General features: G+C 47.2%; 1 protein-coding gene across 2 annotated transcripts in view; it reads right to left on the bottom strand.

Moving 5' to 3' along the window:
- Positions 1–17,925, bottom strand: part of c8hxorf58 (chromosome 8 CXorf58 homolog) — a 59,467-nt gene that overhangs the window by 10,733 nt on the left and 30,809 nt on the right. For both annotated transcript variants that reach the window (XM_072514038.1, XM_072514037.1), the window contains 2 exons: positions 14,961–15,092; positions 7,812–8,041 (listed from right to left, as the gene is read on the bottom strand). In XM_072514038.1, coding sequence (XP_072370139.1) covers positions 7,812–8,041; positions 14,961–15,092 — 362 coding nt within the window. The remainder of the gene's footprint in view (positions 1–7,811; positions 8,042–14,960; positions 15,093–17,925) is intronic.

Below are 17,925 nucleotides of genomic sequence, written 5' to 3'. Positions count from 1 at the left end.
CATTGTTGTTGTTTCTTTCTTTGTTGTTTTCGTTCTTGTTGTTGTCGTTGTCGTGCTTGTTGTCGTTGTTGTTCTTGTCGTGCTTGTTGGTGGCTTTGTTGTGCTTCTTGTTGTTGTTCTTGAAGTTGTGCTTGTAGTTTTAGTTGTGCTTCTTGTTGCTGTTGTTCTTGTTTCTGTTGTGCTTCTTGTGGTTTTTATCGTTCTTGTTGCGCTCAATGACTGCTCCGTGTGGATAATTTGAGTAATTCTCCAAGTTATTGGTGTCAGTGTCCTTTTGTGGTATCTGCTGTTTCATTGAGTGTTTCTTCTTGAGGATTGTGAGAATGATCTGATGTTGCATTGGTCTTGGTGACATCAGTCATTTGTGGTGGATTTAATTCCTCGTCTTTGCTTCCTTTGTGCTCTTCTTCTGGAGTCATTTCTGGTTCATTTGCTTCATCTCTGATCTCTTTGTGCTCCTCTTCCGGAGTTATTTCTGGTTCATTTGAATCAGCTTTGGTTTCTTGGTGCTCCTCTTCTGGAGTCAAAATCTTCATGATTTCATTTTCTTGTGGGTCTTGGTGCTCCTCTTCTGGAGTCAAAATCTTCAAGATTTCATTTTCTTTTGGGTAGTTTAGAGTGGATGAGGTTTCAATTGACATGGTTACTCTGGACTCATGAGTAGCCCGACTCTGATTGTTGAGTGCTTCTGTGCAGACGAGCTGAGATCTGTCAGTCTCGCTGTGATCCTGCACATCCTGTATGTCGATTGTGATCACATTGTCACTGTTTTCACATACAGTGGGTAGACTTGCATTGTCTGCTTGTGGTTGCTCAGATACCGTGGGTGGACCTTCATGGTCTTGATCATGCATGGCATTCGCTATGGAGTGTTTAATTGCTTCCATTTTGGAGTCTGTGAATGAGCTCTCTGTGGAGGCTTGCGTCACTCTCCCTGTGGAGTCTTTCATCGCTCTCTGTGTGGAGGCGTGCAGTGTTCTCTCTGTGGAGTCGATCTGTGCTCTCTCAACGGAGTCATTCAGTACTCTCTGTGTGGCGTTGTTTTCTTCTTTGGTATTTGACAGGTTGCTGTCATCCAATGTATCGACGATCTGCCATTGCATCATGGTATTGGACTCATCTACCATGAGTAGAGTCGTGTTGAGCTTTGCAACTGTGTTGTTGATGCTGTGATCAGCATATCCGAATAACTCAGCCATGTCTGAGTAGTATTGTTCGATTAAACAAATCATCTTTTTTTGTTTCGGATTTGTTATCGTTCTCTTCATGTTCAATGAACAAATTATCTTCTTTGGTTTTGGATTTGTTATTGCGCTCTTCACTTTGGGTGGTGCAAACTGCTTGTTCCAGGGTGCTGCAAAAGGTATTTTCAACTGCTGGTAGAAGTTCAGGCAGTGTTGAGCCCTTTGAGGTTGAATTTGGTGGTTTTGGGCCTTTAAAGGTCTTGTTTGTGATTTTCAGGCATTTCCCCTTTAAGTGGGCATGGTCTGCGTCTGATGATGTCATGCCGCTCGTGACGTAAAAGCGTAGGAATCGATTGCGCATACGCAAATCGATTTTCCTTTACAGTACACTTTTTTATAAACTGCGCATGCGCAGATCGATCTGCACCCAAAACTTCTTTTTTTAACTGCGCTTGCGCATCTTGCGCATGCGCAGAACGGTCTTCGTGCATAATGGCTGATTTCAACTGCGCATGCGCGGCTGCGGTTGCCTGCGCAGACACAGATTTGCGTCTTCTGTTCCCCAGCAGTTTAAAATGTGCTCAGATGCCATTTTAACTGCTTTAGACCCGTGGAAAAGATCTTTCTCGTCGTTTTTTTATAGGTAAGCACTTAAAGTTACTTTTTTCTTGTGATCTGCATTTGTCAATCGCGATTTCCAGCGTTAAACCTTTCTGTTCTGGTAATGATTGGTTGAGTTTTGCATCACTCATTCCCTGTGCAATTTGGTCTCCAAGCATTGAATGTCTTAAAGCAGCATTGTTACTGGTGTTACAGTACTCTTCAAATTTTTACAGTATTACTTCTAATTTGGTGTTGTCTTCACCTTTCAAGTATTTATAGCCGTTATATATTTCTCAAGCTTCATGTCCTGCGAGGAGCAGTGCTATTTTCTTCTGAGGCTGCTTTCAAAATGATATATATGTCAAACATTTGTTTAAAACTTTTCCAGCTATTACTTAAATTACCGGTTGTGTTCAGCTGCGGTGGAGTTCCAACAAATTCCATTAAATCAGCGAAGTCTTCCCACGTCGAATGTCCGGTACAAGTTTTCTTGTCATTTCGATTTTTCTTTGTCTGCATCTTGTGTAATCTTATAGTAAGCGTTCTGACGTCTCCTGGTACCATGCGTTATTCCTTGTGTCTGAATAAAGCTCGTAGTCTTATAGTTGAAGTAGATGCTTTATTTTGAGTTTGTTCGCTCTCCATTACTTATACTATGTTACATCTGAGCTGCCTGTCTGTGTCCTGTTCACCAGCTGCCATTCCTGAGAAGAGTCCCTGACGTCCTGTTTGTCTATATTTATACATCTCCCGTGCTCCCTCTAGTGATTGCTTAGTTGTATTGCATTTACATTGACCCCTTGTATATATACACAGATATGCAGATCACTACAGAGGGAACTTAGGATGGATCCTTTGGGAACCCTGGAGATGAATGTGTGGGAGTGGAAATATTCTAGTTACAATTGAATAAGAGTGTGACCAAGTGAGGGCAGTTGCTCAAAGCTAGATAATGGAGGAGAGGCATTGTGAGGAGAATTACCCATCACATAAATGTCAGGGAGTTTTGAGACAAGTATCGATTGTAATGAAATTGGAAAACAAAAACAAATAGCGAAAAATACTTATCAGGCCACTCAGCATCTGAGAAGAGGACATGTAACTTAATGATTCAGACATAAAGTCCTTCATTGGAACTGAACGAAGTGAAAGCTCAGCAAACATTTTTTTAAAAACACATTTTATTCGGGTATTTGTAGTTTTTATAATAACAATAACAGCAACATAAACATTGTACATAAAACATTTCCATCCCCATCACATACTTCACACCCCCAATCAATGAAACAATAGCCTAACCTCCCCCCCCCACCCCCCTAGATTTCTGCCTCTGCTGACAGTTTAATTTTCTCCGAGAAAGTCGACGAACGGCTGCCACCTCCGGACGAACCCTAACATTGACCCTTTTAGGGCGAACTTTATTTTCTCCATGTCCCTCCACATTAACAATATCCGTCTCCGGGCTACCAGGGAGGCAAAGGCCAAAACGTCAGCCTCTCTCTCTCGGCTCTTCCAACACTCCAACGATTGCCACCTCTGGACTCAGCACCACCCATGTTTTAAGTATCGTGGACATAACCTTAGCAAAACCCGGCCAAAACCCTCCAAGCTTCGGGCATGCCCAAAACATATGGACATGGTTTGCTGGACCTCCCGCGTACCTCGCACACCGTCGTGTGTGCTCAGTGAACTACATTAAATTGTATCAGGCTAAACCTGGCACATGATGAGGATGTGTTAACCATGCTTAAGGCATCTGCCCACACACCCGCCTCTATCTCTCCCCCTAGATCATCTTCTCACTTACCCTTTAGTTCCTCTACCTGAGTTTCCTCCGACTCCATAAGCTCTTTGTAGATATCTGATACCTTCCCCTCTCCCACCCATGTTCTGGAAACTACCCTGTCCTGTATCCCCCGTGGTGGCAGGAGCGGGAAGGTCGGAACATGCCTTCTCAGAAAATCCCGTACCTGCAGATATCTAAACTCATCCCCTGCTGGCAGTTCAAATTTCTCCTCTAAATCCTTCAAGCTAGGGAAGCTCCTGTCTATAAATAGATCTCTCATCCTCTCAATTCCTACTCTCTGCCATCTTCAAAACCCTCCATCCAGCCTTCCCAGCACAAACCGATGGTTGTTGTAAATCGGGGCTAAGACCGATGCTCCCTCTGTTCTCCTATATTTCCTCCACTGCCCCCAGACTCTCAGAGCCACCACTACCACCGGGCTTGTGGAATACTGGGCCGGCGAGAATGGCAGAGGTTCCGTTATCAGTGCCCCCAAACTTGCGTTCTTACACGATGCCGTGGCCTGCAACATTGTTGGGGGAACGACTCCCCTCTCCCTTGCCTTATTAATTGTCCTCACCAGCAGTGGTCTCAATATCTCCGAGAACGTCTTGTAGAATTCCATCGGGGAGCCATCCAGCCCCAGGGCCTTGCCCAACTGCATGACCTCCAGTCCCTCCATTATTTCCTCAATTTCAATTGGGGCTCCCAGCCTTTCCACTAGTTCTTCCTCCACCCTCGGGAACCTCAGCTGACCTAGGAACTGCCTCATCCCCTCCACCCCAGCCGGGGGTTCCGACTCATATAACTTGCTATAAAAGTCCTTAAACACCTCATTCACCCCCAATGGGTCAAGGACCACATTGCCATCTCTGTCCTTTACCATCCCTATCTCCCTGGCCGCCTCCCTTTTCCTCAGCTGGTGTGCTAGCATTCTACTGGCCTTTTCTCCATACTCACACACCGCTCACCCTTGCCTTCCTCAGTTGTTCCACCGCCTTCCCTGTAGATAATAGCCCAAACTCCAGCTGTAACCTCCGCCACTCCTTAAGTAGCCCCGCGTCCGGGAATTCCGAATATCTCCTACCACCTGGAGTATCTCCCCAACCAACCTATCCCTCTCTGCTCGTTCCACCTTTTCTCTATGGGCCCGTATCAAAATTAACTCCCTTCGAACCACTGCCTTCAGAACTTCCCACACCGTTGCTGCCGAGACTTCCCCGGTGTCATTTATTTCCAAATAGTTCTGGATGGACTTGCTCACCCGACCACACACTCCCTCATCTGTTAATAGTCCCACATGCAGCCTCCATGACGGGCGTTGCCCTCTCTCCATACTAACCCGTAGATCCACCCAATGTGGGGCATGATCCGACACCGCGATACTCGGTATCCACCAGCCCCGGCAGCAAAGCCCTGCTCAGGATAAAAAAGTTGATCCGAGAATATACTTTGTGGACATGGGAGAAAAAAGATAACTCCTTCACTCTTGGCCGTCCGAACCTCCATGGGTCTATTCCCCCCATTTGCTCCATAAACCCCTTTAATTCCTTCGCAACGGTTGGCAGCCTCCCTGTCCTACATTTTGACCAGTCCAATCCTGGATCAATGACTATATTGAAATCTCGTCCCATGATAAGATTATGTGACTCTAGGTCCGGGATCTTAACTAACACCCGCCTCATAAATTCCATATCATCCCAGTTTGGTGCATATACATTCACGAGTACCACCCGCATCCCCTGAAGCTTCCCACTCACCATAATGTATCTGCCCCCCGCATCTGCCACGATTCTACCTGCCTCAAATGCCACGCGTTTGTTAATCAGGATCGCGAAACCCCTGGTCTTAGAGTCCAGCCTTGAATGGAATACCTGGCCGTCCCACCCCTTCCTCAATCTGGTCTGGTCGATAACCTTTACGTGTGTCTCTTGTAACACTGCCACATCCACCTTCAATCCCCTCAGATGCGCGAACACACGAGCCCTCTTAACCGGCCCATTTAGCCCTCTGACGTTCCAAGTTATCAGCCAAGCCAGGGGCCCCCCCCGCCGATTAGCCATCACCCTTCTTAGGCCAGCCACCAGCTCGCGTCTCTCGCCTCCTCGGGGCTCCGCTGTCCTCGACCTCCCTTTTGACACCTAGCAACAGTTCCTCCCCTGTCAGCAGAGCGTCTCTCCACCCCCCTCTCCCCTGGTAACAGCACCAGAAACCCAACCCCCCATATCAAACTTATCACCTGCTCACCCCCCACTGTGCTTCCATGAGCTAGCTAACCTAACCAGCCTGGTAGCTCCCGCCCACGGCACCAGACATCCTATCTCCCCATTGTTCTCTCCCCCCCCCCACCCCCCCCGGGGCTTGGACAAAAATAATCAAAGCATCACAGTCCCCAGTAAACAAACAGTAGAAAAAAAATCCGTCTACCCAGCTTCCAATGGAACAGAGTTAACTTACATTTCTGAGCAGCTGCTCAAACATCTTATCACAACGAAAACCAAAGAAAAAAGGAAGGGGAAAATAACCCCTTGTTACAGAGAGCACTGCATATTCAAAACAACACAGAAGTGATTTTGACCAAATCGCCACCGCAATGCCCTCCCCCAGGGTTCAGTGACCTTAATCCCCTGCTAGCCTTTTGTCATTGATAAAGTTCATAACTTCGTCCAGTGATTCAGAATAATGTACCTGGCCCTCAAACGTGATCCAAAGACGCGCTGGATACAACATCCCGAACTTCACCCCCATCTTGAAGAGGGATGATTTTGCCCTGTTAAGTCCGGCTCGCCTTCTGGCCAGTTCCGCGCCCAGGTCCTGGTAGATGCGCAACTCACAGTTCTCCCACAGGCAGGTCCATACCTGCTTGGCCCACCGCAAAAATCTGTTCCTTGTACAGGAACCGGTGCATTCGCAACACCATCGCCCTCGGCGGTTCATTCACTTGCGGCTTCCTTGCAAGAGCTCTATGCACTCTGTCCACTTCCAAGAGCCGCATAAACGCCCCATCTCCCATCAACTTTTCCAGCATACTTGCCACATATGCCCTCGCGTCCGAACCCTCACTGCCCTCAGGGAAGCCGACGATCCTCAGGTTCTGTCTCCTGAATCTGTTCTCCAAGTCCTCCAACTTCTCCTGCAACCTTTTCTGGTGGTCCTTCATCATCCCCACCTTGACCTCCAAAGCAGTTAAATGGTCCTCTTGTTCGGACACCTTTTCCTCCACCTTCTGAATCACCCATCTGTGGGTTTCTAGACCCTGTTCCACCAGGTCGATCAATGCTTTAATCGGGTCCAGCGTATCGTTCTTTAGCTTGGCGAAGCTCTCCTCAAAGAACTTCACCAGCTGTACCATCGACCACTGTGCCCCCGCACCAGGATCCTGCGACTCCACCATGCTTTCCTGCGCTGCCGGCTCTGCACGCGTTTTCCTTGCTTGACTATGTCTCCTTACACGGCCACATCTAGTCCACTGCTCCATACACTGGTGGGGGCTTTCTCCTCACTGTCTCACTCTCCACCGATTTATCAAGTGAAATTCCGAAAGAAACGGGAGAATAGGTCCAAATGTTTATTCACAAGTGGGACCTACCAAATGTGCGACCTCCTACTCCATAGCCGCCACCGGAAGTCGCCCAGCAAACATTTTAATCGATTCGGACCAAAATGAAGAAAAAAGAGAAATCCTCAGCATGGAATGACTGGTTAACTGGTTAAAAAGAAAAAGCAAAAGATAGATACATTATTGTGATGATCTTCACATCAGACAATGGAAAGAAATTAGAAAAGAAAAGAACATGTGAATAGCAGTGGGAGGGTACCCGTTGAGGAAATGGATTGAAAGGATCCACATCTGTTCTGAAATTAAACCAGCTGACAAAATAGTGGTCTCCACTGGCCCCCAAAAAATCAAAGAAACACAGGCCAATACCAATAGGGTAGATTTCCCCATCGGTACATAAGATCTCAACTAACAGACACGGACAGACTCATCTCGCATTACCAGAAAAAGAAAACATTCTCATGCAAAATATTTATTTTCTCTGACCTCTCATCTGTCCTTGTGTAAGAAGTTTGTCAGATAAGGTATTAAATGTAAGTTTACAATTTTGCGTTTGTAGGTTTTTAATGCTGTTATTTCCTATTTATTACTGCTTTATCCACCTTATGTAGTTGGAAACTGATTTCTGAATATAAAATATGACAAGCATTTCACAAAGTCACTCCTCTCAATTAGGTACCTGGTCTGAGAGATGGTTCTAATGTGTTGAAGTTGAATCTCTTCAGTAATCGGTTTGGAAAGCAGAATTGGCAATTCCTTCTTCAAACGCTGAGATAAAATGCTACTTTGAGCATAGTCCATGATGTCATACATAATTGTTGTTCTGGGTAGGTCTGTCAGAGTCAACATTCTCCAGCAGTTATCCCTTCCTCCAAGATAAGCTGGAGTTTCATCCAGATTACTTGTGTACTACACACGAAAAATACAAATGAGAATATGAACTGCAATAAATGAGTTTTTGCATTGGAACATCGTCAATGTGAGTCATGTGACATAGGTGAACACCAAAAGCAGCACAAAAATAGATTAGGGCCTTATAACATCCTGTTAAAAATGACATTAATGGACTTCCGGGTGCGGCGATGACCAGCTAAGTCGCACGTTTCGGCAGCTCCCGTTGGAACGGACTTTGGGGCTCTTAATAGGAGCCCCAACGGCAATTTAAACGGCCAAAAACACTGTGCGGTAAAACAGAAGGGAATCCCCCCGGACACGCATGGATAAGGGAGAGGATAACGGCCGGATTGCGGAGGATGCTCTGGAGCAGCGGCAAGGAAGGGAAGCTCAAAGCAAGATGGCGTCGGAAGGTGGCCGTTTGTTATGGGGCCCGGACCAACAAGAGTTCCTGCGGCGCTGTGTGGAAGAGCTGAAGAAGGAGTTGAAGAAGGAGCTGCTGGCCCCGACATTACAGGCGATTGAAGGGCTAAAGGAGGAGCAGAGGACCCAAGAGCTGGAGCTTCGGGTCGTGAAGGCAAAGGCTGCTGAAAATGAAGATGAAATACAGGGCCTGGTGGTGAAGACAGAGACGCACGAGGCGCAGCACAAAAGGTGTGTGGAAAGGTTGGAAGTACTGGAGAATAATTCGAGGAGGAAGAGTCCTGGGTCTTCCCGAAGGCGCAGAAGGGGTGGACGTCGGGACATATGTGAGCACGATGCTTCACTCGCTAATGGGATCGGAGGCCCCGACGGGCCCTTTGGAGGTGGAGGGAGCTTATCGAGTTCTGGCGCGAAGACCGAAGGCTGGAGAAATACCTCGAGCTATAGTGGTGAGGTTTCTCCGCTACAATGACAGAGAGACGGTCCTCAGATGGGCGAAGAAAACTCGGAGCTGTAGGTGGGAGAACGCGGTGATCCCCGTATACCAGGATTGGAGTGCGGAGGTGGCGAGAAGGAGGGCAAGTTTTAATCGGGCTAAGGCGGTGCTTCACAAAAAGATACAGTTTGGAATGTTGCAACCGGCGAGATTGTGGGTCACACACCAAGGAAAGCACCACTACTTTGAGGCGGCAGAAGAGGCGTGGACATTCATTGTGGACGAGAAGCTGGAATAGTCTGGCGAGAGAAAGAGCTTTTGGGACAAAGTGGTGGGGTGATTATGTGGGGCGAGAAAAGGGGGGGGGGGGGGGGATGATTTTTCAATTTGTTAATTTTGTGATCCTGTAACTTTTCTCTCTTCCCCATGTTGGGGGGGGGGGGGGGGGGGGGGGAGGGAGTGGGGGGAATATGAGGAACTGTGGGCGCCGGCCATTAGGGGCGGGGCCGAGTGGGAAACGCGGGCTTTGTTCCCGCGCTATGGTAATTATGGCGGCAACAGGGACGCAGGAAGGAGGGGGCCTCGCACAGTGGGGGCCGAGGACAAGGGAGGAAGCCGAGGTCAGCCAGAGTTCGCTGACTTCTGGGAGCAACATGGGGGGTGCAACTACGCTAGAGGGGGATCTAGCGGAGGGGAGGGGAGGGGGGGGTTAACTGGGTTGCTGCTGCTAAGGAGAAGGGGGAGCTGTTATGGGATGGGGTGGTCGAGGCGGGAGGGCGCCGTCGGGGGGATATACGGGTACGTGGGAACCGGGTGAGGAGCTGGGTTAAAAAACGTGGAACGTGAGAGGGCTGAACGGGCCGATTAAAAGGGCACGGGTACTCGCACACCTAAAGAAATTAAAGGCAGATGTGGTTATGTTGCAGGAGACGCACCTGAAACTTATAGACCAGGTCAGACTACGTAAAGGATGGGTGGGGCAGGTGTTTCATTCGGGTTTAGATGCGAAGAACAGGGGGGTGGCTATCTTAGTGGGGAAACGGGTACTGTTTGAGGCAAAGACCATAGTGGCGGATAGTAGGGGTAGATATGTGATGGTGAGTGGCAGATTGCAAGGGGAGGCGGTGGTTCTGGTGAATGTATACGCCCTGAACTGGGATGATGCAAATTTTATGAGGCGTATGTTGGGACGTATCCCGGACCTGGAGGCGGGAAAGTTGGTAATGGGGGGAGACTTCAATACGGTGCTTGATCCAGGGCTGGACCGGTCGAGGTCCAGGACCGGGAGGAGGCCGGCAGCGGCCAGGGTGCTCAAGGACTTCATGGAGCAGATGGGAGGGGTAGACCCCTGGAGATTTAGTAGGCCTAGGAGTAAGGAGTTCTCATTTTTCTCCCATGTTCACAAATTATACTCACGGGATAGACTTTTTTGTCTTGAGAAGGGCACTGATTCCGAAGGTGACAGGGACGGAATATACGGCCATAGCCATTTCGGACCACGCTCCACATTGGGTAGACCTGGAGGTAGGAGAGGAAAAAGAACAGCACCCACTCTGGAGAATGGATATGGGCTTATTGGCGGATGAGGGGGTATGTTTAAGGGTGAGGGGGTGCATCGAGAGGTACTTGGAGCTTAATGACAATGGAGAGGTTCAGGTGGGAGTGGTCTGGGAGGCGTTGAAGGCGGTGGTCAGAGGGGAACTGATATCCATAAGGGCACATAAAGGGAAGCAAGAGGGTAAAGAAAGGGAGCGATTGTTGAAAGAACTTTTGAGGGTGGACAGGCAATATGCGGAGGCACCGGAGGAGGGACTGTACAGGGAAAGACAAAGGCTACATGTGGAATTTGACCTGCTGACCACGGGTAAGGCAGAGGCACAGTGGAGGAGGGCACAGGGTGTACAGTATGAGTATGGAGAGAAGGCGAGTCGGCTACTGGCCCACCAATTGAGGAAGAGGGGAGCAGCGAGGGAGATAGGTGGGGTGAGAGATGAGGAGGGAGAGATGGAACGGGGAGCGGAGAGAGTGAACGGGGTGTTCAAGGCATTTTATGAGAGGTTATATAAGGCTCAGCCCCCGGAAGGGAAGGAGGGAATGATGTGTTTCTTGGATCAGCTGGAATTCCCTAAGGTGGAGGAGCAGGAGAGGGCGGGACTGGGAGCACAGATTGAGATGGAGGAGGTGGTAAAAGGGATTGGGAGCATGCAGGCGGGGAAGGCCCCAGGACCGGATGGATTCCCGGTGGAATTTTATAGGAAATATATGGACCTACTGGCCCCGCTTTTGACGAGAACCTTTAATGAGGCCAGGGAAAGGGGGCAGCTGCCCCCGACTATGTCGGAGGCAACGATCTCGCTCCTTTTGAAGAATGAAAAAGACCCGCTGCAGTGTGGGTCCTACAGGCCCATTTCCCTTTTAAATGTAGATGCTAAGCTCCTGGCCAAGGTGATGGCGACGAGGATAGAGGACTGTGTCCCGGGGGTGGTCCACGAGGATCAAACTGTGTTCGTTAAGGGGAGACAGCTGAACACGAACATATGGAGGTTGCTAGGGGTAATGAGTATGCCCCCACCAGAGGGGGAGGCGGAGATAGTGGTGGCGATGGACGCCGAGAAAGCATTCGACAGAATGGAGTGAGATTATCTGTGGGAGGTGCTGAGGAGATTTGGTTTTGGAGAAGGGTTTATTGGATGTTGTATAGGGCCCCGGTGGCGAGCGTGGTCACGAACAGGCAGAGGTCTGACTACTTCCGTCTTCATAGAGGGACGAGGCAGGGGTGTCCCCTGTCTCCGTTACTGTTTGCATTGGCGATTGAGCCCCTGGCCATAGCACTGAGGGGCTCCAGGAAGTGGAGGGGAGTACTCAGGGGAGGAGAAGAACACTGGGTATCTTTGTATGCAGATGATTTATTGCTGTATGTTGCGGACCCAGTGGAGGGGATGCCTGAGATAATGCAGACATTCAGGGAGTTTGGGGAATTTTCGGGGTACAAATTGAATATGGGGAAGAGTAAGTTGTTTGTGGTGCATCCGGGGGAGCAGAGCAGGGGAATAGATGACTTACCGCTGAGGAAGGTAACAAGAGGTTTCCGGTACTTAGGGATTCAGATAGCCAGGCGTTGGGGAACCTTACATAGGCTTAATTTAACAAGATTGGTGGAACAGATGGAGGAGGATTTTAAGAGATGGGACATGGGCCCCTGTCACTGGTGGGTAGGGTGCAGGCGGTCAAAATGGTAGTCCTCCCGAGATTCCTTTTTGTGTTTCAGTGCCTTCCGGTGATGGTCACGAAGGCTTTTTTCAAGAAAATTGAGAAAAGTGTCATGAGTTTTGTGTGGGCCGGGAAGACCCCGAGAGTGAGGAGGGGGTTCTTGCAGCGTAGCAGGGATGGGGGGGGGCTGGCACTACCGAGCCTAAGTGAATACTACTGGGCCGCCAATATCTCAATGGTGTGTAAGTGGATGGGAGAAGGGGAGGGAGCGGCGTGGAAGAGATTGGAGATGGCGTCCTGCAAAGGAACCAGCCTACAAGCAATGGTGACGGCGCCGTTGCCATTCTCCCCGAAGAAATACACCACAAGTCCAGTGGTGGTGGCAACACTAAAAATTTGGGGGCAGTGGAGACAACATAGGGGAAGGACGGGAGCCTCGGTGCGGTCCCCGATAAGAAATAACCATAGGTTTGTCCCAGGGAGAATAGATGGGGGATTTAGAGCATGGCAGAGAGCTGGGATTGTGCAACTGAGAGATCTGTTCGTAGGCGGGACTTTTGCGAGTCTGGGAGCGCTGACGGAAAAATATGGGTTGCCCCAAGGGAATGCATTTCGGTACATGCAACTGAGGGCTTTTGCGAGGCAGCAGGTGAGGGAATTCCCACAGCTCCCGACGCAGGAGATTCAAGATAGAGTGATCTCAGGGACATGGGTGGGGGATGGTAGGGTGTCGGATATATACAGGGAAATGAGGGACGAGGGGGAGATCATAGTGGATGAGCTGAAGGGGAAATGGGAAGAAGAGCTGGGGGAAGAGATTGAGGAGGGGCTGTGGGCTGATGCCCTACGTAGGGTAAACTCGTCGTCCTCGTGCGCCAGGCTAAGCCTGATACAATTCAAGGTTTTACACAGGGCGCATATGACGGGAGCAAGGCTCAGTAAATTTTTCAGGGTAGAGGATAGGTGTGGGAGATGCTCGAGAAGCCCAGCAAACCACACCCACATGTTTTGGTCATGTCCGGCACTGCAGGGGTTCTGGGTGGGGGTGGCAAAGGTGCTTTCGAAGGTGGTGGGGGTCCGGGTCGAGCCAGGCTGGGGGTTGGCTATATTTGGGGTTGCAGAAGAGCCGGGAGTGAAGGAGACGAAAGAGGCTGATGTCTTGGCCTTTGCGTCCCTAGTAGTCCAGCGAAGGATATTGCTTATGTGGAAGGAAGCCAAACCCCCGGGCGTGGAGACCTGGATAAATGACATGGCAGGGTTTATAAAACTAGAACGGATAAAGTTCGCACTAAGGGGTTCGGCTCAAGGGTTCACCAGGCGGTGGCAACCGTTCACTGACTACCTCGCAGAACGATAAAGGAAATGGGAAGGTAACAGCAGCAACCCAGGGGGAAGGGGGGGTGGGGGGGAGGGCTCGGGTGGGTCCTCAGGGGTGTTTTTGTATAGATATTTGTACTAGGTTATGTATAATGGATTGTTTGATTTTATTTTTGGAGAGTTATTATTTTTGTTATGGCAGTTGCCATTTAGTTTATATATTATTTATTTATTTGTTAAAACGGCCACTGTTATTTATATTGTTTTATTGTTGTAAAAAGGAAAACCTTTGATTGTTTTGTTTGGCCGAAAAATGTGAATAAAATATATATATATTTTAAAAAATGACATTAATGCAATTAATGGAAGGAGGAGGTTCCATCAACGATGCGCAAGAGTGCTGGATGGCGGAGTGAAATGTTTATAAGTACATCAGATACCCATATAGCGCATCACGTGGATTTTCAGGGCTAAATTAAATGGTAGCCGGGAGGTCTTGTTTTTAAATGTGAGAGCTTAACTGTAATACTTAAATGAAGTCACAACAATATTATTTTAACATATAAATGGTACCCTGTTCTTTGTGAGCACAACATTCAGTGACCTATACTATGCACAACGCACACCCAGAATTGCCATGGACTGATGTGTAAGTTCATTCAAATAACCCAGAAATATGATCCAATTACTGATTTTCAGACTATTTCTGCAGTACATTTTTTGCTCTTTTCCTGTTGTGACTCAGGGTTTTAGGTGCCTTTGTAATAATACTTGTTCTGTTTTTTTTCCACCAGCTCCAACAATGCAACATTGGGGTTCTCCATGGAAGGATAAAGGACCAAGAGAGAAATGCCAAGCAATGAATAATATAGCAGACATATTCAGCACCCACCCAATTGTGAGCTGCCATGTTTCCAACTGGATGTTCCATTCAGAAAATATAGGCGAAATATATAAACAACTAAACGTAATCTGTTTCACCTCTGTAAGAGCATATACAACAATCCTGGTCCCAACAGAAGAACTGCCCAAAGGGAGCAAGTACCATAGTATAGGGTTGCCAATTCTGATTGGGTGTATGGCTGGAGATTTCAGCACATAACCTTCCATCTTGAATCATTATGTCCTCAGATTCTTAGCAGTGTCCATCCTCCAGATGCACTGCCTTTCCACACCAATTGGAAAAGAAACAGACTCTTCCCCACTCAATTGGATTAATCTTGATTGTTGGGGAACAGCCAATTTTCTTCACCTTCAATATTTTTGAAACTAATGAAGTGCTCAAAGAAAAGGAAAAGCAAACACTATTATTTTTAATATCCCTTTGATTTTCCTCCTGGGTTTCTTGCAGCAGTATCCTGAAGATTAATCTTCAGTTTAGAGAGATTCAAGGCCAATCCTGGAACATTGGCAACCTTTGTGTTGTCACCTAATTTCTAGCCCAGGGTTTGTCTTTGATACCACTCCCTACTGGGAATGCGGATGAGCTCAAATTTACCTACAATATCATCAACTCTATTATTAGCATTGCAAATTCAGCTTTCGAACCTGCATATAATCTTTCATTGTAACAATATCAACTTCTTCGGCTATTTTAGTTCTTTGATACTGAAGGTTATCCTGTATTATAAGATCGTAGAATTTCCTGTGTCCCATCATTTTGCAGGAAGCAGCAGCTGCCTGTTGAGAAAAAAAAGAATGGCTTTATCCATGAATGAAAGTAAATCTGTGAATTTTAATTTTTTTTTTCCTTTTTCTTTCTTTTTAAAAATAAATTTAGAGTACACAATTATTTTTTTCCAATTAATGGGCAATTTTGCATGGCCAATCCACCTTCCCTGCTCATCTTTGGGTTGTGGGGGTGAGACCCATGCAGACATGGGGAGAATATGCAAACTCCACACAAACAGTGACCTGGGGCCAGGATGGAACCCGGGTCCTCAGCATCATAGGCAACAGTGCTAACCACTGCACTACCGTGCCGCCTGAATTATAAAGTTAAAGCCCAAAAAAGAAAGGCAATTCACATCAGCTCCTTCTTAAATCCTCCCCCATAAAATTAATGCAAATCAATTATTAAAATCTAAGCAATAATGTAGCATAGTTTCATGGGAGTGTCCATTTACAAAATGTTTTTGTCTTATCACATGGCTTCAGTGATGTCATTGTATGTGTGGAGCTGGGCTGTGGCTCTGTGAGTTTTTACTTTTGTTTTCACATTTGGCTGCTGTAGACTCAGACAGAAAATTATTTTGGCCTGTCTCTCTATTTTCAATTTTAAAGAGTTATTCCAAGGAAGAAACCCAATGATTATACTTACCTGCTGTGTTGGAAAAAGGTTTTTTTGGTTTATGGGATCTTGATATTGAATTGGAACAGTTAAAGGGGGAATTCATTAAGGGTTATACATAGATTACTGTAGCTGTGTGGGGGCTTTATATTTATGGTTGATAATAATTCTTACTGTGTGTGTTTCTACAGATGTTAACTAAATTCGTAGAATAAAGCTTGTTTTTGATTAAAAACGCCTTAAGAACGCAGTTGAATAACACCCAAAAGGCAGGCTCTTCTGCCCATCGTAACCAAAATCAATAAATAGTTGTAGGTCAGGTGAACTCCATGATACACTTTGGAGTTTCCTAAACCCTGGCCCATAACAATAGTGGGTTATTTGGTTGGACTAATGTGAAGATGATTGAAAATCAGGAATTTTTTTTTTTTTAACTATCAGTCATGCTGACCATGAAACTACTGGTTGTCACAAAATCACAACTATTCACTAATGTCCTTTAGGGATTAAAATCTATCCTTACCTGGTCTGGCTTACATGTGACCCCCAGATTCACTGCAATGTGATTGACTTAACTGCCCTCTGAAATGGCCTGCAAGCCACTCAGTTCTAACAATGTTGCTACATACATTTATAAGCAGAATTTTCTGCCCCCGCCCCGCTATGGGATTGTCCAGTCCCGCCAAAAGTCAACGGGGCTTTTGGTTGGCCCACTGCATCTCCTGCTGAGTCAGAAAATCCCGGCCGATGATGGGATTAGAAAGGGATAGATCTCCGGGCATTGACAGAGGCACCAGATTTGGAGACGTCGGATTAGCAGGTGGCGAGGGGTACATTCAACGGGACATCCCATTGACAACGGTAGGACAAAATCCCGCTGCTGGTCAATGGCAGGCCTCCACCCGTTGCATGTTGCTTGGCAAATCCTACCCTACATGTTGAAGATGTATCTGTCCATGACAGTATTGGTAGGAGTGGAAGGCAAAATCCCGCTTTCACATCGAGGATATCTTCCATTACGATGTGTTCCACCATCAATGTGCTAATTGAGGTAGATTCCAAATAATTGCTGCAGCTCAAAACTGGGCATCTATGAGACACTGTGGCCCATGAGCAGACAACAGAATTGTATGTTGCCACAATCTATGACCTCATGGCCCAACATATTGCTTACTTTACCATTACCATTAACAGTGGCATTACTGTCGTCAAATCCCCCATCATCAATATCCTGGAGATCATCACTGACCAGGAACTTAACTGGGTCAGCCACATAAATACTGCGGCTACAACAGCTGGTCAAAAGCTGGGGATTCTGTGGCACATGAATCCTCTCCTGATCCCCAACGCCCGTTCATTATCTATAAACCACAAGTCAGGAGTGTGATGGAATACTCTCCACTTGTCTGGGTGAGTGCATTTACTACAACACTCAAAAAGCTCAATACTATCCAGGACAAAATAGCCCGCTTGATTCGCACCCCTTCACCTGCATTCAATATTTACTCCCTCCATCCTAAGTGCACTTTGCCTGCAGTGTGCAGCAATGGGTTCCACAAAATGCATGGTTCCAATTTGCCGAGGTGTCTTTAACAGCATCTTCAAAACTCTTCACCTCTAATAATAATCTTTATTGTCACATGTACGCTTGCATTAACACTGCAATGAAGTTATTGTGAAAAGCCCCTAGTCACCACATTTCAGTGCCTGTTCGGTTACACAGAGGGAGAATTTAGAATGTCCAAGTTACCTAACAGCGCGTCTTTCGGGACTTGTGGGAAGAAACTGGAGGAAACCCAGAGACACGGCGAAAATGTTCAGACTCCACGCAGACAATGACCCAAGTTGGGAATCGAACCTGGGACCCTGGCGCTGTTAAGCAACAGTGGTAACCACTGTGCTACTGTGCCGCCCATAAGAACCGCCTAGAAGAACAGGGCAACAGGCATGTGAGAACACCACCGCCTCAAAGTTCCCCTCAAGCCACATACCATTATGACTTGGAAATATATTGCCAGTATATTGAGCATAAAAATGAAAGATACTGATGTCAGCTTGATTGCAAAATAATTCATTAAAATATACTAGGTTTATAAACTTTCTGCCAGCAAGATTCAAGTATGATGTCTGAACAAAATAAATGCTACAGGAACAGTGCGAATGGAAGGGTTAAGAGTAATATGTGCCTCTACATACCAGGATAATCCCAGCATTTGTATGGGT

The sequence above is a fragment of the Scyliorhinus torazame genome, chromosome 8 (genome assembly GCF_047496885.1).
Source record: "Scyliorhinus torazame isolate Kashiwa2021f chromosome 8, sScyTor2.1, whole genome shotgun sequence".
NCBI classification, from domain to species: domain Eukaryota; kingdom Metazoa; phylum Chordata; class Chondrichthyes; order Carcharhiniformes; family Scyliorhinidae; genus Scyliorhinus; species Scyliorhinus torazame.
The sequence above is the reverse complement of the archived record's forward strand: the minus strand, read 5'-3'. Positions and strand labels throughout refer to the sequence as shown.